Source organism: Oncorhynchus nerka, linkage group LG28 (assembly GCF_034236695.1).
Source record: "Oncorhynchus nerka isolate Pitt River linkage group LG28, Oner_Uvic_2.0, whole genome shotgun sequence".
Classification (NCBI taxonomy): Eukaryota; Metazoa; Chordata; class Actinopteri; order Salmoniformes; family Salmonidae; genus Oncorhynchus; species Oncorhynchus nerka.
The window spans coordinates 4,331,650-4,356,014 of record NC_088423.1 but is presented as its reverse complement, the minus strand read 5'-3'; the positions used below and the strand labels follow the sequence as shown (position 1 = coordinate 4,356,014).

At 41.4% G+C, this 24,365-nt stretch overlaps 1 protein-coding gene across 2 annotated transcripts; it reads right to left on the bottom strand.

Annotated features, from left to right (window-relative positions):
- Positions 1 to 1,320: 1,320 nt before the first annotated feature.
- Positions 1,321 to 16,849, bottom strand: LOC115119231 (polycomb group RING finger protein 5-B-like). Of its 2 annotated transcripts, XM_065012604.1 has the most exons (10): positions 16,645 to 16,849; positions 15,524 to 15,827; positions 11,573 to 11,669; positions 11,371 to 11,426; positions 11,167 to 11,226; positions 8,739 to 8,881; positions 8,517 to 8,615; positions 5,227 to 5,316; positions 4,650 to 4,970; positions 1,321 to 3,546 (listed from the first exon to the last, which is right to left on the bottom strand). In XM_065012604.1, the coding sequence occupies exons 2-10, from the start codon at positions 15,648 to 15,650 to the stop codon at positions 3,499 to 3,501; spliced, it is 1,041 nt and encodes a 346-aa protein (XP_064868676.1). In that variant the 5' UTR covers positions 15,651 to 15,827; positions 16,645 to 16,849; the 3' UTR covers positions 1,321 to 3,498. The 2 variants fall into 2 exon arrangements, with proteins under 2 accessions (XP_064868676.1, XP_029503846.1); XM_029647986.2 differs by lacking the exon at positions 4,650 to 4,970 and having other exon boundaries at positions 16,645 to 16,801.
- Positions 16,850 to 24,365: the final 7,516 nt, after the last annotated feature.

Below are 24,365 nucleotides of genomic sequence, written 5' to 3'. Positions count from 1 at the left end.
ATTGAAAATAAGAATTTGTTCTTAACTGACTTGCCTAGTTAAATAAAATAAAGGTAAAATAAACAGAACCCTGACATCTTAATTATGTATCACAAACAAAATTACACAAGATATTGTATTGAGGGGTTTTAGGACCCTTGAGACATCTTACAGACTCAATGGTGCAAATATAATGTTCCCTATATCCTCAAGACCCAAATGCCCGCTGGCATGAGAGTGAATGTACAAAACGTACAGTTTGAAGCCTGTAGGGAACTTTGGCCTAGATACATGTATACAGTATTTTCTAACCTTAAAGCTCCCTGATGAGCAGGAATTACGACAGCTGACGAGAGAAAATTAAGTTGTCAGATATAAATCCAACTGAACACTAAACAGATGTCAAGAGATGTTCTAAACAGATGTCCTACTTGGATTCCAATTAATATAGGCAAGAAAGAAACCGTTCTCAAACTCATCTCAGAATGCAATGACACTCTCCAGATGACAAGTCTACCAACCGGAGACTAATAGTGTCAGCAACAACATCCAGAACAAGCAAATCATGGATTAGGTGCCTAATTGTCACACTTTTGCTCCAGCCCCATTTATCACACCGGACTCAAACAATCAACTAATCATGATCTTCAGTTTAGAAAGCAATTAGTTTAAATCAGCTGTGTTTTCTAGGGATGGGGAAAGTGGGCCCATCCTTGATCTAGAAACACTACCCTCCTGCCTGTCCAGCCAGACAAACAAAGCAGATATATCGTAGTCTTTCCAACTGGACCGACCAGGAAGGGTTTGGGCAGGAGCACTTTGTAATAAACCTATAAAACATACTTTCAAGGCGTTCAAAGGAGGAAACAGAATACTAGATTAGATATAACAAGTTGCTAATTCAACAAGGACATAAACATGAGTATTGGTGAAAGCATCAGTCCTTTATCCTGACAACAGGCCCAAAGCCCGAGCAAACCAGAAAAACTCTCAATGGAAATTGAAAAAATTCATACACCATTTCCTGGTTTGCATAATTTCAGTTCATGTCAAACCAAGCAGTAATTGTGTAGAGAACAATCATTTCATTATACCATCTAAACCACTGTGAAATATTGTATTTTCAGCTGTTTGAAGCTGGTGTACAAAATCAAAAGTAAAAGGCAAAAATTAAATGTAGGAATGGGAAGCATAGAAATAGCGCACCTAAAGCAGATCTACAGCTTCTTATACTTGCTTTCAATGAGAAAGACATGTGAGTTATAAATCTGTCAATGTGAACTTGGTCAGGTTGTCCAAAAAGGTACAGATTTTAGCTTTAAATCAAGACAGTAGGTAGAATACAAAACATTTAATTTATTAATGAATAATAATTATAAATCAAATACAGATATGAACTATTTTTCTTCACAGCTCTCAAGAATGATTCAGAGGCAGTACATTTCAAAAATATATTCTAAGCAGCGTAAAACATAAGAATATGTACATGTTTCCAAAAATTTCCAAAATGCATCCTATTTTTCAGCAGATGGACAGCGTGTCTTCACCTCAATGTTCTTCACATATAAATCATATCAACATAGATGAAAAGGCTAAACATGAGATGTCTAGGTAAGGAAGCAGATACCTTATTCTTATTCTCTATACTGAATTACTCTGAAAGAGACCACTTCAGTACACCTCAACATTAATAGAATAAGTGTTATGGCCAACCAGCTCGTACAGTGCACAAAGCTGTTCTGTGATCAAATATATCCAAGATCCATAATACATATATCTTACTCTCATGGTGTAATGTCATCTATTTCATAAAACACATTTAGATCAAAGGTCTAGTAACAATATGAAATGTACACACCATTAGTTTCCCTTTAAAAACATGTAAGATAGTATGTTTAGACTAGAGATATACTATGATCAATCTGAAAAACTGAAATGTAATACCTCCTCACTCAGAACGGTGCCAAAAAAGCTATTAGCACAAGTCTGAGATTGGCAGGAGCCAGGGTAATCACACCGCAGTATGGGTTGAGTGTGTGTGACAGAGAAAGAGAGAGAGAGGCTTAATGTTTCTCTCCCCATCCTGCAGGTTGCCCAGCCTCTGCCAGAGAGCGTTTGTAGATTTCAGCAGCTTGTCAGACTGGTTATTAACTGAGCATGGAACAGAATGAAGACGAATGGGCGTCGGTTTAGACTCTTTGAAACTTGTTGACAACATTATTAAGGTGCCCTGTCACAGGCAAATTTCCCTAATTGATTGATGGTGGGCAAATCTGTGGATATGTTATGTGCATTTATAAAAGACATAAAACATGTTTTAGTCAGGCATTGGGTGGAAGCCCTTGGAGTTGGGAGTAAATACAACTTTGATATATTCATACACCCATGTTTCAGCTAAGCTTGTCTTTAGTTACTTTGTCTTGAAGATCACTTTGGCCACAAGCACAGAATGTTCCAACAACGAAGGACACAGAATGTTCCAACAACAAAGGACACAGAATGTTCCAACAACAAAGGACACAGAATGTTCCAACAACAAAGGACACAGAATGTTCAAACAACAAAGGACACAGAATGTTCAAACAACAAAGGACACAGAATGTTCAAACAACAAAGGACACAGAATGTTCAAACAACAAAGGACACAGAATGTTCAAACAACAAAGGACACAGAATGTTCAAACAACAAAGGACACAGAATGTTCAAACAACAAAGGACACAGAATGTTCAAACAACAAAGGACACAGAATGTTCAAACAACAAAGGACACAGAATGTTCAAACAACAAAGGACACAGAATGTTCAAACAACAAAGGACACAGAATGTTCAAACAACAAAGGACACAGAATGTTCCAACAACGAAGGACACAGAATGTTCCAACAACGAAGGACACAGAATGTTCCAACAACGAAGGACACAGAATGTTCCAACAACGAAGGACACAGAATGTTCCAACAACGAAGGACACAGAATGTTCCAACAACGAAGGACACAGAATGTTCCAACAACGAAGGACACAGAATGTTCCAACAACGAAGGACACAGAATGTTCCAACAACGAAGGACACAGAATGTTCCAACAACGAAGGACACAGAATGTTCCAACAACGAAGGACACAGAATGTTCCAACAACGAAGGACACAGAATGTTCCAACAACGAAGGACACAGAATGTTCCAACAACGAAGGACACAGAATGTTCCAACAACGAAGGACACAGAATGTTCCAACAACGAAGGACACAGAATGTTCCAACAACGAAGGACACAGAATGTTCAAACAGCGAAGGACACAGAATGTTCAAACAACGAAGGACACAGAATGTTTCAACAACGAAGGACACAGAATGTTCCAACAACGAAGGACGCAACTAAATGAAACAGAATGAGAAGGAAAAAACAAAATGGTCAAATGTAGAGAAGTTCAGAAAGGTTTGGAAGGACAGAGTTCCTAGCCTTGGCTGCATGTACATCCAGTCCTTGCTTTGTTTGTCTATGAAGGCTTCCAGGGCTTCGTTCACCCAAAGTCTATTCGTGGCCTGTACTCCAGGACCATGGGATATCTCTGAGGAGAATGTAGAAAGAGACATTAGTGTTGTTTATTCTCAGTTACCTTCAAGTTTATTCAAAAGACAACTTGCAAAAGTAAATAGCCTAGTAGATGCTGGCACCTTCTGACAAGCAGAGCGTATTTAACTAATGAGCTTTGCCATTCCATATTAAACGGCCCATATTTCACAGGAATGGATGCCACGAGACAGAATTGCCCCTTTCAACAGACTTCAAGCCAAAGTTTTCCTGGATGGTGTTTTAAGGAGAACACACTTTCCTGTGAACCATCCCAGATCCCTAAGGCTGACAGTTGAAATAAGACAGGAGGCAGAATTGGACATTCAGATGCACAGCATTGAGTAATGCTTTTATGATTTCTCTCTGAACTAACTGCAGTCAGTCCATACTTTACTGCAATTGATGATTCCTAGGGGCTTGCTCAATATGCATCTATAAAACACTGTCTGGATGTATTTCTAAGTGTTTATATGGTAGCCATTAACCATCAAGGCATTGAGAAGTAGTATAATTAGCTGAAATGGTACAGTGAACAGAAGGCTGTCATTTAGATGTTGTGAGGACATGGCCAGTTCCCCCCCGTGTCCTGTCTCTGAGGTTAAACACACCCGTACCTGCGTCAGCTGCCTGTGAAAGGCTGTTCAGCATTGCAGGACTTGTTTTCTGCCCCAGGAGAGCAAGGCTGGATTCCAGAAACTTTGAAAACCAGTTTTTACTGAAGATTAACCATAAATTCTTCAACTTCAAGTAATCAGTGGTGATGTCCTCATATTCCTACAGTGAGGTTGTGTGCAGTTCTATACATGTAATTGTGATGATCTCATCATCTACATTTTTTTTTCATGTAAAGGGTTCTATAAATTTCTACAGGATGTTCATTCTAAAGCAAAGTGACTGATCGTAACTGCTTGCGATTACGGTTTATATTCCTTCATTAAGGCATAAATATATTTTGTCTGTATGAGATGCATTTTCAAGTGTTTTTTTTATCTCAGCACTTCTTGCATCTGTAAGACTGTTACCTTTCAGAAAAACTCAAGCTCAAACCAAATAAAAGGTCTGGCTGTTTTGCTTTTTGGATATACAGCTCTTACATACTTTTTCCACCACTGCCCCATGTCCACCCGAGGGCAAGGAAGGTAAAGACAGCTGGTCGGAGGGCAGGGAAGGTAAAGACAGCTGGTCGGAGGGCAGGGAAGGTAAAGACAGCTGGTCGGAGGGCAGGGAAGGTAAAGACAGCTGGTCGGAGGGCAGGGAAGGTAAAGACAGCTGGTCGGAGGGCAGGGAAGGTAGAGACAGCTGGTCGGAGGGCAGGGAAGGTAGAGACAGCTGGTCGGAGGGCAGGGAAGGCAAAGACAGCTGGTCGGAGGGCAGGGAAGGTAAAGACAGCTGGTCGGAGGGCACGGAAGGTAAAGACAGCTGGTCAGAGGGCAGGGAAGGTAAAGACAGCTGGTCAGAGGACAGGGGAGGTAAAAACAGCTGGTAAAAACAGGATGTCATACTTTACATGGACATGGTGTATTGGGAATTTGGGTGGGTGTGGAAGATGTCAGGACATGCCAGAAAGAACATTATCAATAACCGGGCATTGAGAAGTACAGAGGTTACCTAAGAACTGGATGAGACAGGGGGAGTGTGGAGAAAAGAACAGGAAGGAATGACATAACAGACTCACGTGGTCACTGTGCAGCCTCCAGCGGGTCATGTAGATGAACTCCAGAGTGTGGTCCTTCCCCATGATCTCCCCATTACACAGCACATCCAGCTGGGGAGAGAGGACACACACAGGGGCGGACTGGGAGAAGAATTCGGCTCTGGCATTTTATTCTCACCAGCCCATATCACCGCACACGCCCCCACCCCACCAACAGGTCACCATTAATACATACGCCCCATCCCCACACATACACCCTGACCCTACGTAGACACAGGCAGTAGTGCTGACACATAACATTGGCAGTACAGTACAGCGTTTCTCAACCATTTCTGTACCAGTGACTGGTGAAACATGGTCCTCTTTTTTTTTTTAAATCACAACTCACCACTATAACTGTTCCTCTGCTTGGAGATCCAACTCACCACTATAACTGTTCCTCTGCTTGGAGATCCAACTCACCACTATAACTGTTCCTCTGCTTGGAGATCCAACTCACCACTATAACTGTTCCTCTGCTTGGAGATCCAACTCACCACTATAACTGTTCCTCTGCTTGGAGATCCAACTCACCACTATAACTGTTCCTCTGCTTGGAGATCCAACTCACCACTATAACTGTTCCTCTGCTTGGAGATCCAACTCACCACTATAACTGTTCCTCTGCTTGGAGATCCAACTCACCACTATAACTGTTCCTCTGCTTGGAGATCCAACTCACCACTATAACTGTTCCTCTGCTTGGAGATCCAACTCACCACTATAACTGTTCCTCTGCTTGGAGATCCAACTCACCACTATAACTGTTCCTCTGCTTGGAGATCCAACTCACCACTATAACTGTTCCTCTGCTTGGAGATCCAACTCACCACTATAACTGTTCCTCTGCCTGGAGATCCAACTCACCACTATAACTGTTCCTCTGTCTGGAGATACAACTCACCACTATAACAGGGCCTCTGCTCTAACCATTTTGTTGTGCTGTCCATCTGTCTCCTCAGCATCTTCTCTGCGGTCACTGTGCTTATTCTTGTTCTGTGTGCATGTCTGCTTAAGCCATGTACAATGCCTTCGAAAAGTATTCAGACCCCTTTTTCCACATGTTGTACTGTTAGAGCCTCATCCTAAAATTTAGCTGTTTTTTTCCTTCATCAATCTACACACAATGCCCCATAATGACAAAGCAAAAATGGGTTTTTAGAAATGTTTGCTAATTAATCAAATAAAATGGAAATAACACATTTACATAAGTATTCAGACCCTTTACTAAGTACTTTGTTGAAGCACCTTTGGCAGCGATTACAGCCTCAAGTCTTCTTGGGTATGACGCTAGAAGCTTGGCACACGTGTATTTGGGGAGTTTCTCCCATTCTTCTCTGCAGATCCTCTCAAGTTGTCAGGTTGGATGGGGAGCGTTGCTGCACAGATATCTTCAGGTCTCTCCAGAGATGTTCGATCAGGTTCAAGTCCAGGGCCTGGCTGGGCCACTCAAGGAACGTTCAGATATTTGTCCCGAAGCCCCTTCTGCATTGTCTTGGCTGTTTGCTTAGGGTTGTTGTCCTGTTGGAAGGTGAACCTTTTCCCCAGTCTGAGGTCCTGAGCGCTCTGGGGTAGGCTTTCATCAAGGATCCCTCTGTACTTTGTTCCGTTCATCTTTGCCTCGATCCTGGCTAGTCTCCCAGTACATGCCACTGAAAAACATCCCCACAGCATGATGCTGCCACCACCATGCTTCACTGTAGGGATGGTGCCATATTTCCTCCAGACGTGACACTTGGCATTCAGGCAAAATTGTTCCATCTTGGTTCCACCAGACCAGAGAATCTTGGTCATTAGGTACCTTTTTAGGTACCTTTTAGCAAACTACAAGCGGGTTGTTATGTGCCTTTTACTGAGGAGTGGCTTCTGTATGGCCACTGTACCATAAAGGCCTGATTGGCGGAATGCTACAGAGATGGTTGTCTTTCTGGAAGGTTCTCCCTTCTCCACAGAGGAACTCTGGAGCTCTGTCAGAGTGACCATCAGGTTCTTGGTCACCTCCTTGAGGTTCATTATGGCCAGGTGGCCAGCTCTAGTAAGAGTCTTGGTGGTTCCAAACATCTTCCATTTAAGATTGGAGGCCACTATGTTCCTGGGGACCAAAAATGCTGCATTTTTTTGGGGGGGTACCCTTCCCCAGATCTGTGCCTCGACTCAATCCTCTCTCCGAGCTCTACATATAATTCATTTGACCTAATAGCTGGGTTTTTGCTCTGACATGCACTATATCTATCTATTTATCCATTTTTAATGGTACTTTTTTACCCCCTTTTCTTCCCAATTTTGTGATATCCAATTGGTAGTTACAGTCTTGTCCCATTGCTGCAACTGCCGTACGGACTCTGCAGAGGCGAAGGTCGAGATCCATGCGTCCTCCGAAACACGACCCTGCCAAGCCGCACTGCTTCTTGACACACTGCCCGCTCAACCCGGAAGCCAGCCGCACCAATGTGTTGGAGAACACACTGTACACTGACGACTGAAGTCAGCGCCCATGCGTCCGGCCTCAACACAAGGAGTTGCTAGAGCGCGATGGGACAAGGACATCCTAGCCACCCAAACCCTCCCCTAACCTGGACGACGCTGGGCCAATTCTGTGCCGTCTAATGGGTCTCTCGGTCGGTCACAGCCCGGAATCGAATCCGGATCTTAGACCTTAGACCGCTGGGCCACTCGGGAGGCTGGGAACTTACATAGACCGGTGTGTGCCTTTCCAAATCATGTGCAATCAATTGAATTTACCACAGGTTGACTCCAATCAAGTTGGAGAAACATTTCAAGGCTGATCAATGGAAACAGCACGAGCACAATTTCAAGTCTCATAGTAAAGAGGCTGAATACTTATTTAAATAAGGTATTTCTGTTTTCGCTTTGCCATGATAGGGTATTGTGTGTAGATTGCTGAAAAAAAATATATATATTTAATCCATTTTAGAATAAGGATGTAACGTAACAAAATGTGGAAAAGGGGAAGGGGTCTGAATACTTCACGAATGCATTGTACGTTATAATAATAATAATAATAAATATATATATGTGTGTGTGTGTCAACTCTAACCAGCCCACCCAACTAAAAAAAATGGTCCAGCCCATCTGGCATTTGCCAGAATTGCCAGATGACCCTGGACACACAAAACAAACAAAAGCGCACACATGCGCAAGAAAACACAAAAAGGCACGTTATTTATATAATTCCCTTTTCTAAACCCATCCTCAAAATAAAAGTGAAGTTACTGTACATTATAATATAAAAACAGTAGTAGCGGTCTTACCTCACAAGAGCTAGAAAGTTTTAACTTTAGACTGAGAAACTTCTTGATGGTTCCCACCGTGACTCGACTAGAGCAATGAATGAACTTCTTCAATAAACACTGGGGTGAATAACAGAAGGATGGCCATGTTACATTCAGATAGAACACAGAGTACAGAATACCAGAACATATTGAAAGAAACATTCCCATGGGAAGAGGAAAATTATTCACACACACACATACCTTCACTGTGTTGTCTGCAGCATAGCCATTGTTGTGGAGACAGTCGAGGCAGATGGCTATCTGGGGGTCGCTCCTGTGGTAATCCTGGTCATCATCATCATCCTCATCACTGAGCCCAAGCTTCTTCGACCCAAGGCAGTCTCCTGTGGGATAGCAGAGCACAGGTGATTTTAGGAGATCACACTAGCAATCAGGGCAGAGAGAAGTAATGTACAAATATATATATATATATATATATATATACACACAGTGTATTTGGAAAGTATTCAGACCCTTCACCTTTTCCACATTGTTATGTAACAGCCATAATATAAAGATGATTAAATCAATCATTCTCAGAAATCTACACACCAAATAATGACAAAGCAAAAAACAGGATTTTAGAAACTGTTAGAAATGTATATAGAAAATAATATTTAAAAAACAGAAACACCTTATTTACATACATAGGCCTTTATTTTTTAAGAATAAGGCTGTAACCTAACAAAAATGTGGAAAAAGTCAAGGAGTCTGAATACTTTCCGAAGTCACACACACACTGAACAAAAATATACACCACATTACAGCCTCGTATTATTGAACAACCCAAACCCACATTAACTCTACACACACAGTGCCTTGAAAAAGTATTCATCCTGCCTTGGCGATTTTCCTATTTTGTTGCATTACAACCTGTAATTTAAATGGATTTTTATTTGGATTTCATGTAATGGACATACACCAAATAGTCCAAACTGTTGAAGTGAAATGAAAATTATAACTTCAACAAAATAAAAAGCTGAAAGGTTGTGCCTGCATATGTAATCACCCCCTTCGCTATGAAGCCCCTAAATAAGATCTGGTGCAACCAATTACCTTCAGAAGTCACATAATTAGTTAGATTGCACACAGGTGGACTTTATTTAAGTGTCACATGATCTCAATATATATATATATACACACACACACCTGTTCTGAAAGGGCCCAGAGTCTACAACACCACTAAGCAAGGGGCACCACGACGACCAAGCAGCTCTCCAAACAGGTCAGGGACAAAGTTGTGGAGACGTACAGATCAGGGTTGGGTTATAAAAAAAATATTAAAAAATGAACATCCAATGGAGCACCATTAAATCCATTATTAAAAAATGGAAAGAATATGGCACCACAACAAACCTGCCAAGAGAGGGCCACCCACCAAAACTAACAGACCAGGCAAGGAGGGCATTAATCAGAGGCAACAAAGAGACCAAAGATAACCCTGAAGGAGCTGCAAAGCTGAGATTGGAGTATCTGTCCATAGGACCACTATAAGATGTACACTCCACAGAGCTGGGCTTTACGGAAGAATGGCCAGAAAAATCCATTGCTTAAAGAAAAAAAATAAGTAAACATGTTTGGTGTTCGCCAAAAAGGCATGTGGGAGACTCCCCGAAAACATGGAAGGTACTGTCATTTTACAGAATTTGGCAGTACGTCCAACCGGCCTCACAACAGCAGACCACGTGTATTGCATCATGTGGGCGACCGGTTTGCTGATGTCAACATTGTGAACAGAGTGCCCCATGGTGGCAGTGGGGTTATGGTAGGCAGGCGTAAGCTACGGACAACGAACACAATTGTATTTTTTCAATGGCAATTTGAATGCAGATACCATGACGAGATCCTGAGGCCCATTGTCGTGCCATTCATCCGCCGCCAGCAACTCATGTTTCAGCATGATAATGTGTAGCCCAATGTCGCATGAATCTGTACACAATTCTTGGAAGATGAAAATGTCCCAGTTCTTCCAGGGCCTGCATACACACCACCAGACCTGTCACCCATTGAGCATGTTTGGGATGCTCTGGATCAACGTGTAGGACATCGTGTTCCAATTCCTGCCAAAATCCAGCAACTTCACACAGTCATTGAAGAAGAGTGGGACAACATTTCACAGGACACAATTAACAGCCTGATCAACTCTATGCGAAGGAGATGTGTTGTGCTGCATGAGGCAAATGGTGATCACACCAGATACTGACTGTTTTTTTATCCACGCCCCTACTTTTTTTTTTTTTAAGGTATGTGTCCAACCGATGCATATCTGTATTCTCAGTAATGTGAAATCCATAGATTATGGCCTAATTCATTTATTTCAATTGACACACTTCCTTATATGAATGCAGTGAAATCTGGCTCAGTAGCGGTGCCCCCTGTATATAGCCTTGTTATTTTCCTATGTTACTTTTTATTCTTTAGTCAATTATTTCTTAACATTTCACATTAAGGTTGAATTCGAATACCTGTTGTATTCGGCGTGTGCAAATCAAATTTGATGTTGCATTTATATTTTTGTTCAGAGTATATATGATTTACTCTACTAATGTCAAATAACATACTTATTACATTTTACAGTAAGACCCAGCACAATTTGTAAGAGTGACCTTAATTGAGACTAATCCCATACCTTGTGAATTTTCTTTTGATTTATTCTTCCTCCAGAAATCAATCTCCTGCTGTCCCTCTTCTGGTCAACACACACAATCATAAAGAAAAGAGGATATACAAGGTCATTTCAGTCCCACTACATCTAATGACTCCCCCAAAGAGTGACTGACTGTGATATCATTAAGAAATATATCTTGGTTTTTCCTAGTTGACGAGAACTCACTTTCTCGTAATCCAGGCACAAGCTTGAAAATGATTTCCTCAAGAGTATTGTCCAACCTCAGAAGAAGGAGAGGATCAGTGAAGATGTGAGAGGAAGGGTAAAGATAAAGAGGAAGCAGTGGTTTGTGTTGACAGTGCACTCGCAGTATTCAAAGCAAAGTGAAGGCTAAATGTTTGGAGGACTATGTTTGTATGTGTCGTACCTTAGCATCTCTAGAGGGTTCGTTTCGTGGACTTGAATGCCACATTTGGGACAGTCATTACGGTCTTCAAAGTGCTGGATGATGCAGCTCTTACAAACTGGAAAAAAAGAAAAATCCTATTACATAATGTAAGATGCTTAGAGTCTTTGGGAGAGGATGGACTGAGAGGACATAGAAGGAAGGAAGCAATAGAAAGTTAGAATATTTTAATTTGACCAGTTTCCTCACAGCAGGAAAATGCAGCATATGAATTATTAGGTGGATGATAATTAATGGACATTTTAGTAGGGGTTGATACATTTTTGATACACGTTAGTGGAAATTAAGTTTTGATGCCTTGTTAAACCTTGAATACACATTTCCTGCTGCACAGCAGGGTTCAAATTAATACAGTACAGTGAAAAGAAAACTGATCAGAGAAATAATATTAAGAAATGCTATAGACGGAAGGAAACCTACCAAAAAACAATTAGGCAACAACAAATGCAATACCTTTTAGACAACTTCCTGGACAAAACGTTCCACTGTAATAGCGAAGGTGTAAACAAGGCAGAAGAAAATCTAAACGGAATATTTGACCTCTCAGCTTCCCTATCCAATCAAAAAAATTGAAACAGAAAACCAAAGAAAATGAACAATGACAAATGGTTTGATGAAGAATGCAAAAACCTAAAGAAAGAAAACTATCCAACCAAAAACATAAGAGAGCCAGAATCACTAAAACAACACAGACATAACACTATGGAAAAAGAAGGAACAGCACGTCAGAAATTCTCAATGTAAGCACCCGGCCTCACCCTACTAGAATCTGAAGTCAAAGGTCTACTGTTTGCTGATGATCTGGTACTTCTGTCCCTAATCAAGGAGGGCTTACAGCAGCACCTATAGCTTCCGCACAGATTCTGCCAGACCTGGGCCCTGGCAGTAAATCTCAGTAAGACAAAAATAATAGTGTACAAAAAAAGGTCCAGTCACCAGCACCACAAATACAAATTCCATCTCGACACTGTTGCCCTAGAGCAAAACAACAACAAAAAACATACCTTTGGCAGTGATATTTAGGCCAAGGTAACGTCCACAAAGCTGTGAACGAGCTGAGAGACGAGGAAAGAAGGGCCATCTATGCCATCAAAAGAAACATCAAATTCGACATACCAATTAGGATCTGGAATAAAATACTTGAATCAGTTATAGAACCCATTGCCCTTTATAGTTGAGGTCTGGGGTCCACTCATCAACCAAGAATTCACAAAATGGGACAAACCCCATATTGAGACTCTGCATGCAGAAGTCTGCAAAAATATCCTCAGTGTACAACGTAAAACACCAAATAATGCATGCAGAGCAGAATTTGGCCGATACCCTATAATTATCAAAATCCAGAAAAGAGCTGTTAAATTCTTCAACCACCTAAAAGGAAGCGATTCCCAAACCTTCCATAACAAAGCCATTACCTACAGTGAGATGAATGAACCTGGGGAAGAGACCCCTAAGCAAGCTGGTCCTGGGGCTCTGTTCACAAACATACCCAACAGAGCCCCAGGACAGCAACACAATTAGACCCAACCAAATCATGAGAAAACAAAAAGATAATTACTTGACACATTAGAAAGAATTAATAAAAAAACAGAGCAAACTAGAATGCTTCTTGGCCCTAAACAGAGAGTACACAGTGGCAGAATGACTGACCCAAGCTTAAGGAAAGCTTTGACTATGTACAGACTCAGTAAGCATAGCCTTGCTTTTGAGAAAGGCCACCGTAGGCAGACCTGGCTCTCAAGAGAAGGCAGGCTATGTGCACACTGCGCACAAAATGGAGGTGGACACTGAGCTGCACTTCCTAACCTCATGCCAACTGTACAACAATATTAGAGAGACATATTTCCTTCAGATTACACAGAGCCACAAAGAATTTGAAAACAAACCCAATTTTGATAAACTCACACATCTACTGGGTGAAATACTACAGTGTTCCATCACAGCAGCAAGATTTGTGACCTGTTGCCACAAGAAGAGGGCGACCAGTGAAGAACAAACACCATTGTAAATACAACCTATATTTATTTTCACGTTGTTACACACACACAATATGACATGTCTTTATTCTTTTGGAACTTCTGAGTGTAATGTTTACTGTAAATTTGTATTATTTATTATCTACATCACTTGCTTTCGCAATGTTAACATACACTGCTCAAAAAAATAAAGGGAACACTTAAACAACACAATGTAACTCCAAGTCAATCACACTTCTGTGAAATCAAACTGTCCACTTAGGAAGCAACACTGATTGACAATAAATTTCACATGCTGTTGTGCAAATGGAATAGACAACAGGTGGAAATTATAGGCAATTAGCAAGACACCCCCAATAAAGGAGTGGTTCTGCAGGTGGTGACCACAGACCACTTCTCAGTTCCTATGCTTCCTGGCTGATGTTTTGGTCACTTTTGAATGCTGGCGGTGCTTTCACTCTAGTGGTAGCATGAGACAGAGTCTACAACACACACAAGTGGCTCAGGTAGTGCAGCTAATCCAGGATGGCACATCAATGCGAGCTGTGGCAAGAAGGTTTGCTGTGTCTGTCAGCATAGTTCCCAAAGCCTGGAGGCGCTACCAGGAGACAGGCCAGTACATCAGGAGACGTGGAGGAGGCCGTAGGAGGGCAACAACCCAGCAGCAGGACCGCTACCTCCGCCTTTGTGCAAGGAGGAGCACTGCCAGAGCCCTGCAAAATTACCCCCAGCAGGCCACAAATGTGCATGTGTCTGCTCAAACAGTCAGAAAAAGACTCCATGAGGGTGGTATGAGGGCCCGACGTCCACAGGTGGGGGTTGTGCTTACAGCCCAACATCGTGCAGGACGTTTGGCATTTGCCAGAGAACACCAAGATTGGCAAATTCGCCACTGGCGCCCTGTGCTCTTCACAGATGAAAGCAGGTTCACACTGAGCACATGTGACAGAGTCTGGAGACGCCATGGAGAACGTTCTGGTGCCTGCAACATCCTCCAGCATGACCGGTTTGACGGTGGGTCAGTCATGGTGTGGGGTGGCATTTCTTTGGGAGGCTGCACAGCCCTCCATGTGCTCGCCAGAGGTAGCCTGACTGCCATTAGGTACCGATATGAGATCCTCAGACCCCTTGTGAGATCATATGCTGGTGCGGTTGGCCCTGGGTTCCTCCTAATGCAAGACACTGCTAGACCTCATGTGGCTGGAGTGTGTCAGCAGTTCCTGCAAGAGGAAGGCATTGATGCTATGGACTGGCCCGCCTGTTCCCCAGACCTGAATCCAATTGAGCAAATCAAATCAAATGTATTTATATAGCCCTTCGTACATCAGCTGATTACTCAAAGTGCTGTACAGAAACCCAGCCTAAAACCCCAAACAGCAAGCAATGCAGGTGTAGAAGCACGGGACATCATGTCATGATGATGTCATGAGCACATCATGTTTCGCTCCATCCACCAACGCCACGTTGCACCAGACTGTCCAGGAGTTGGCGGATGCTTTAGTCCAAGTCTGGGAGGAGATCCCTCAGGAGACCATCCGCCACCTCATCAGGAGCATGCCCAGGCATTGTAGGGAGGTCATACAGGCATGTGGAGGCCACACACACTACTGAGCCTCATTTTGACTTGTTTTAAGGACATTGCATCAAAGTTGGATCAGCCTGTAGTGTGGTTTTCCACTTTAATTTTGAGTGACTCCAAATCCAGACCTCCATGGGTTGATAAATTTGATTTCCATTGATCATTTTTGTGTGATTTTGTTGTCAGCACATTCAACTATGTAAAGAAAAAAGTATTTAATAAGAATATTTCATTCATTCAGATCTAGGATGTGTTATTTTAGTGTTCCCTTTATTTTTTTGAGCAGTGTATGTTTCCAATGCCAATAAAGCCCATGAATTGAAAGACAGATGGAGAAGTACAGGGTGTGTGTCTTACATGTGTGCAGGCACTCAGTGACCGTGGTGGGTTTGATCAGGTAACCTCTGCACAGGTAGCAGGTAATGAAGTGGTTAAAGTCTTTGACCAAGCTGGTTTGGACCAAGGGTGTCCTCAGAGTGGCCATGGTGAGCCCCTGCAGAGCTGGGGAGATTAGGGATGAGGTAGGGTCAACAATCACAGAGGTCCCTGCAGCCCCTGACACTGCTGGGGTGTCCCCTGTATATGCGTCATCTTCATCATCCTCAGCCAGTCCTCATCAGCTGACAAACACAATCTGAAGATATTTTCACTCTCAGATTACCTGTCAGACAGAATACAAGGAAAAAGAGAGACGAAAGATGATTATGCCATATGCTACATGCAGGTGATGCACAGGTTCATTCACCGCTTGGCTTGTTCATTCAAATACAATGTGCAAAATAAAATAAATAAATAAAAGTATTTACCACGTTTCTGAATGTATGACTTGCCTACATGCCTGACAAAATTAATGCCTGACAAAATGTTATTTACTGTCACGCTGCCACTAAAACATGCCTAAAACATGCCTCATCTATCCCGATAATATACCACGCATTGACAAGCAGATATCACAGTTTAGAAATGTCCTATTGACAAAACACACTTGTAAATGAACTATAAATAGTCTTCGTACAAATAGCGGTATCATACAAATGCCTCCCTCGGTTTACTAAAATAATAATTGATACACAGTTAAGAAATACAAAAGCTTTGCGAAAATCGGTAGGCTGCACTAGGCTCATCGTAGAGGACCTCACGCTTTGCGTGACCTGTATCACCGTGTGCATCACCAAAACAACATTAAAGCACCAAACATATAGCTTGTAGCCACGACATTCGCGACGACCACATACTCGAAACAAAGTTGCGACTCACAAGGAGATAGCAGAATGAAGTCAAGTCAAATTAAACCTGTTCTATAAACGTAAAAAATAAAAAGCACTAGCAACCTAAATACAGTTATGTCACACACGACACATTCGCAATCATCCCACCCCCAAAGTTTGACTTTAACAGGGATGATGTGAAAGCCGATTTTTTTTGTAGGCTATTTCTGTCTGAAACGTTTGAAAAATATAGGCTACATTTAATCTTACCTCGTAACCTCTCTACTTTTTCCATTAGGTTATTATAGCTGGTAGAATGGGAATAATAGAGTGACCATGACACTGCGTTCTCCTGGTGATATCAGCGACGTAGGCTAGTATGAAACTAGTGGCAAGAATACGGAATTTAAGTTTCGTTCAAGACAACTTGGAACTCGAAAAAAACGACCTCGTGACGTTATTAATCTTCAGCTCGGGGAGGTAGGAGCTCTAAGAGGATGGGCGACATTCCGAATTGTATTTACGAGTTCGATTACCAATCGGAAATAGTTTTTTCCAGAGTTCCCACTTTGCATGAACGCACGGATGTCGGATGTCGTAGATATTAATAGTTCCGAGTTCCAAGTTGTCATGAACGCACCATTACCCCAGCCACCAGTTTATGCAGATAGGACAAGTGGGGAGGGAGATCACGAGCATGTGTGATTTTGCTAATTCATAGGTCTACTACAGTGTTTCTTCGAGACCCCAAGGGGTGCATATTTTGTTTTTTTGCCCTAGCACTACACAGCTGATTCAGATAATTTAAGTTTAGTTAATTTTTTGAATCAGCTGAGTAGTGATAGGGTAAAAAACAAAATGTGTGGGGTTCCAAATAACTCATATTTCTCGTTTTGGCAAAAAAATGGATTAAAACCAGCAGGGGCACAACTTTTCATAGCCCCACTTAAAACAGGAAATGAGAATGAGCAGACCTACCCAAAATGTGACATAAGGTTGTACAGCAAACTCAGATTTGTTAACCTACCAAACGTTGTTATAATTTTGGGGGACTCCAAACAGCCTACCCAACCATTCGGAGGCGTCCGCATTGTCCCAAAGAACACCATTGCCTACATTTGTATCACATTCCAATGATAAAACTGGACAAAAATGCAATTTCAGAATGTGGAGGGTATATGCTGCATTAATTATCACTAATAGGGACGTTAAACAAAATGTAATAGAAAAAATATTTTTTTGAGTATGGAAAGTTTCTGTGACCTTTTACTTCAGCTAATGAAACATGGGACCGACATTTTAAATGTTGCATTTATAGTTTTGTTCAGTATATATATACAGTTGAAGTCGGAAGTTTACATAGACCTTAGCCAAATACATTTATACTCAGTTTTTCACAATTCCTGACATTTAATCCCAGGAAAAATTCCCTGTTTTAGGTCAGTTAGGATCACCACTTTATTTTAAGAATGTAAATTGTTAGAATAATAGTAGAGAGAATGATTTATTTCAGCTTTTATTTCATTCATCACATTCCCAGTGGATCAGAAGTTTACATACACTCAATTAGTATTTGGTAGCATTGCTTTTAATTTGTTTAACTTGGGTCAAACGTTTCGGGTAGCCTTCCACAAGCTTCCCACAATTAGTTGGGTGAATTTTGGCCCATTCCTCCTGACAGGGCTGGTGTAACTGAGTCAGGTTTGTAGGCCTCCTTGCTCACACACACTTTCAGTTCTGCCCACAAATGTTCTATAGGATTGAGGTCAGGGCCTTGTGATGGCCACTCCAATACCTTGACTTTGTTGTCCTTAAGCCATTTTGCCACAACTTTGGAAGTTTGCTTGGGGTCATTGTCCATTTGGAAGACCCATTTGCGACCAAGCTTTAACTTCCTGACTGATGTCTTGAGATGTTGCTTCAATTTATTCACATAATTTTCATTGCCATCGACTTTTAGAAGTGCACGAGTCATTCCTGCAGCAAAGTACCCCCACAACATGATGCTGCCACCCCAGTGCTTCACGGTTGGGATGCTGTTCTTCGGCTTGCAAGCCTCCCCCTTTTTCCTCCAAACGTAACGATAGTCATTATGGCGAAACAGTTCTATTTTTGTTTCATCAGACCAGAGGACATTTCTCAAAAAAGTATGATCTTTGTCCCCGTGTGAGGTTGCAAATCGTAGTCTGACTTTTTTATGGCAGTTTTTGAGCAGTGGCTTCTTCCTTGCTGAGCGGCCTTTCAGGTTATGTCGATATAGGACGTGTTTTACTGTGGATATAGATCATTTTGTGCCTGTTTCCTCCAGCATCTTCACAGGGTCTTTGCTGTTGTTCTGGGATTGATTTGCACTTCTTGCACCAAAGCACGTTCGTCTCTAGGAGACAGAACGTCTCCTTCCTGAGCGGTATGACGGCTGCGTGGTCCCATGGTGTTTATACTTGCATACTATTGTTTGTACAGATGAATGTGGTACGTTCAGGTGTTTGGAAATTGCTCCCAAGGATGAACCAGACGTGTGGATGTCTACAATTGTTTTCTGAGGTCTTGGCTGATTTCTTGTGATTTTCCCATGATGTCAAGCAAAGAGGCACTGTGTTTGAAGGTAGGCCTTGAAATACATCCACAGGTACACCTCCAATTGCCTCAAATTATGTCAATTAGCCTTTCAGAAGCTTCTAAAGACATATCATAATTTTCTGGAATTTTCCAAGCTGTTTAAAGGCACAGTCAACTTAGTGTATGTAAACTTCTGACCCACTGGAATTGTGATAAATTGGGTTATAAGTGAAATTATCTGTCTATAAACAATTGTTGGAAAAATTACTTGTGTCATGCACCAAGTAAATGTCCTAACCAACTTTCCAAAACTATAGATTGTTAACAAGAAATGTGTGGAGGGGTTGAAAAACAGGTTTTAATGATTCCAACCTAAGTTATGTAAACTTCTGACTTCAACTGTGTTTATATATACAGTGCTGCTTGAAAGTCTTGGTGTCATCAGACCAGATAATCTTGTTTCTCATGGTTTTAAAGTCCTTTAAGTGCCTTTTGGCAAACTCCAAGCGGGCTGTCATGTGTCTTATACTGAGGAGTGGCTTCCATCTGGCCACTCTACCATAAAGGCCTGATTGGTGGAGTGCTGCAGAGATTTTTGTCCTTCTGGATGGTTCTCCCATCTCCACAGAGGAACTCTGGAGCACTGTCAGAGTGACCATTGTCTTCTTGGTCATCTCCCTGACCAAGGCCCTTCTCCCCCGATTGCTCAGTTTGGCCGAGCATCCAGCTCTAGGAAGAGTCTTGGTGGTTCAAAACTTCTTCCATTTAAGAAAGATGGTGTTCATGGGGGCCTTCAATGCTGCAGATTTCTTTTGTTACCCTTCCCCAGATATGTGCCTCCACACAATCCTGTCTTGGAGCTCTACGGACAATTCCTTTGACCTCATGGCTTGGTATTTGTTCTGAGATGCACTGTCATCTGTGGGACCTTATTTAGACAGGTGTTTGCCTTTCCAAATTATGTACAATGAATGGAATTTACCACAGGTAAAAATCAAGTTGTAGAAACATCTCAAGGATGATCAATGGAAACAGGATGCGCCTGAGCTCAATATCAAGTCTCATAGCAAAGGTTCTGAATATTTATGTAAATAAGTTCATTCTGTTTTTGCATAAATTTCTTTAAACTATTTTTTGCTTTGTTATTATTGGGTATTGTGTGATGATTGATTATGGGGTATGAATACTTTCCAAATGCACTTTATATTTATTGTACATATTCCTCTCTCTGACCGGATTGCTAGTATTCTCTCTTAAAATCACCCGTGCTCTGCCATCCCACAGGAGACGGCCTGAAACATGGGACCAACACTTTACATGTTACGTTTAAATTTGGCATACGTGTTGAGACAACTCAAGAATGCAGCCTATGTAAGCAGAACTTGCCTGCCCCAGAGTTGAGAAAACTACAAATTGTGTGGTTTTACATTTTTAAAAGGCTGTGGTTGTGTACACAGTGGAGGTATAGTTTGCAACTGAAGGACTAGGTCAAACAGTCAGGGTTATTGGTCACCACTACAGTGCCTTGCAAAACTATTCATCCTGCCTAATTTAAATGGATTTTATTTGGATTTCATTTAATGGACATACACAAAATAGTCCAAAGTGGTGAAGTGAAATGAAAAAAATAACTTGTTTAAAAAAATTCTAAACAAATCAAACTGAAAAGTTGTGCGTGAAAATGTAATCACCCCCTTTGCTATGAAGCACCTAAATAAGATCTGGTGCAACCAATTACCTTCAGAAGTCACATAAGTAGTCAAATTAAGTCCACCTGTGTGCAATCTAAGTGTCAAATGATCTGTCAAATGATCTTAGTTTATATACACCTGTTCTGAAAGGCCCCAGAGTCTACAACACCAAGCAGCACCATGAAGACTAAGGAGCTCTCCAAACAGGTCAGGGACAAAGTTGTGGAGATGTACAGATCAGGGTTGGGTTATAAAAAAATATTTAAAAATGAACATCCCATGGAGTACCATTAAATCCATTATTAAAAATGGAAAGAATATGGCACCACAACAAACCTGCCAAGAGCGGGCCGCCCACCAATACTCACAGAACCAGGCAAGGAGTGCATTAATCAGAGAGGCAACAAAGAGACCAAAGATAACTGAAGGAGCTGCAAAGCTCCACAAAGGAGATTGGAGTATCTGTCCATAGCACCACTTAAAGCTGTACACTCCACAGAGCTGGGGTTTACAGAAGAGGGGCCAGAAAAAGCCATTGCTTAAACCTTCTTTGGGACTGGGGGGCAGTATTGAGTAGCTTGGATGAATAAGGTGCCCAGAGTAAACTGCCTGCTACTCAGGCCCAGTTGCTAATATATGCATATTATTGGTATATTTTGATAGAATACACTCTGAAGTTTCTAAAACTTTGAATGATGTCTGTGAGCATAACAGAACTCATATGGCAGGCAAAAACCTGAGAAAAAATACCACCAGGAAGTGGGAAATCTGAGGTTTGTAGTTATTTATCGAATATACAGTGTCTATGGGGTCATATTGCACTTCCTAAGGCTTCCACTAGATGTCAACAGTCTTTAGAACCTTGTTTGAGGCTTCTACTGTGAAGGAGGGGGGAATGAGAGCTGATTGAGTCAGGGGTCTGGCAGAGTGCCATGAGCTCAGTCTCGCACGCTCCCGTGAGAGTTTGCTGCGTTCCATTGCATTTCTACAGACAAAGGACTTATTGAAGATTTGATAAAAAACATCCTAAAGATTGATTCTATACTTCGTTTGACATGTTTCTACGAACTGTAATATGACTTTTCGTCTGAACTTTCGCCTGGACTTACCTGCGCCTCGTGAGTTTGGATTGTGTACTAAACGCGCAAACAAAAAGGAGGTATTTGTCCATAAATGATGGACTTTATCGAACAAAAAAAACATTTATTGTGGAACTGGGATTCCTGGGAGTGTATTCTGATGAAGATCATCAAAAGTAAGTGAATATGTATAATGCTATTTCTGACTTCTGTTGACTCCACAACATGGTGGGTATCTGCATGACTTGTTTTTGTGTCTGAGCGCCGTACACAGATTATTGCATGGTTTGCTTTTTCCATAAAGTTTTTTTGAAATCTGACACAGCGGTTGCATTAAGGAGAAGTGGATCTAAAATTCCATGCTGTCACGTCCTGACCTTAGCTCCTTTTTTATGTCTCTATTTTAGGTTGGTCAGGGCGTGAGTTGGGGTGGGTATTCTATGTTTGTATTTCTAGGTGTTTGGCCTGGTATGGTTCCCAATCAGAGGCAGCTGTCAATCGTTGTCTCTGATTGAGAACTATACTTAGGCAGCCTGTTTTCGCCCTTGAGTGGTGGGTAGTTGTTTTCTGTCTGTGTGTCTGCACCAGACAGAACTGTTTCGTTTGTTCCGCTTTGTTGTTTTTTTGTTCTAGTGTTCAGTTTCTTTATTAAATTTACCATGAACACGTACTACGCTGCACCTTGGTCCTCTTCACCTTCTTCCACCTACGACAACCGTTACACATGCATAACACTTGTATCTTTTAGCAATGTTTTTTATGAGTAGTTCTGTAAATTGATGTGGCTCTCTGCAAAATCACCGGATGTTTTGGAACTACTGAACATAATGCACCAATGTAAACTGAGATTTTTGGATATAAATATGAACTTTATCGATCAAAACATACATGTATTGTGTTTCATGAAATCCTATGAGTGTCATCTGATGAAGATCATCAAAGGTTAATGATTCATTTTATCTCTATTTCTGCTTTTTGTGACTCTCTCTTTGGCTGGAGAAATGGCTGTGTTTTTCTGTGACTAGGTACTGACCTAACATAATCGTTTGGTGTGCTTTCGTCGTAAAGCCTTTTTGAAATCAGACACTGTGGCTGGATTTACAACAAGTTTATCTTTAAAATGGTGTAAAATAGTTGCATGTTTGAGGAAATATAATTATGGGATTTCTGTTGTTTTGAATTTGGCGCCCTGCAATTTCACTGGCTGTTGGTGAGGTCGGACACTACCGTCCCACATATCCCAGAGAGGTTAAAGCAAACATGTTTGGTGTTTGCAAAAAGGCATGTGGGAGACCCCTTAACATATGAAAAAAGGTACTATGGTCAGATGAGACTAAAATGTAGCTTTTTGGCCATAAAGGAAAATGTTATGTCTGGCGCAAACCCAACACCTCTCATCACCCTGAGAACACCATCCCTACAGTGAAGCATGGTGGTGGCAGCATCATGCTGTGGGGATGATTTTCTTGGCAGGGACTGGGAAACTGGTCAGAATTGAAAGAATGATGGATGGCGCTAAATACATGGAAATTCTTGAGTGAAACCTATTTCAGTCTTCCAGAGATTTGAGATTGGGACAGAAGTTCACCTTCCAGCAGGACAATGAGCCTAAGCATACTGCTAAAGAAACAGTCGAGTGGTTTAAGGGGCAACATTTAAATGTCTTGGAATGGCCTAGTCAAAGCCCACACCTCAATCCAGTTGAGAATTTGTGGTACGACTTTTGATTGCTGTAAACCAGCGGAATCCATCTAAAAGGAGCTGGAGCAGTTTTGCCTTGAAGAATGGGCAAAAATCCTAGTGGCTAGATGTGCCAAGCTTATAGAGATACCCCAAGAGACTTAGTTATGCATACTCAAGTGTTCAATGTTTTTGTCTTATTTTATAAATAATAATAAATAAGAAATATTTTGCATCTTCAAAGTGGTAGGCATGTTGTGTAAATCAAATGATACAACCCCCCCAAAATCCATTTTAATTCCAGGTTGTAAGGCAACAAATTAGGAAAAATGCCAAAGGGGTGAATACTTTCGCAAGCCACTATATCTGGATTTCTGCATAAATTGGTCATAAAATTAGATCTGATCTTCATCTAAGTCACAACAGACAAACACAGTCTGCTTTAGCTAATAACACACAAATTATTGTATTTTCTTGTCTAAATTGAATACATAATTTAAACATTCATTATGTAGGCTGGGAAAAGTATGTGAACCACTATGCTAATGACTTCTCAAAAAGCTAATTGGAGTCAGGAGTCAGCTAACCTGGAGTAAAATCACTGAGACAAGATTGGAGATGTTGGTTAGAGCTGCCCTGCCCTTTAAAAAAACACAAAATTTGAGTTTGCTATTCACAAGAAGCATTGCCCGATGTAAAACCAGAAATACAGGTAATTCCAAAGGGTTCACATACTTTTTCTTGCCACTGTATGTATGTATGTATGTATGTATGTATGTATGTATGTATGTTTTCAATATATTTACATATGAGAGGGAACAAGATTTCCTTCCTCCTTGGGATAAACTGACTAAAACATGTTCATTCATATTCTATACTACTGCATTGTGAAGAAACCTGTAGGCTACTATTTAACAGTAGTCATGTCATTCAGCCATCCCATAGTATCGGCTGAGTGCACATCTCCGTGGCGTATCAAAGT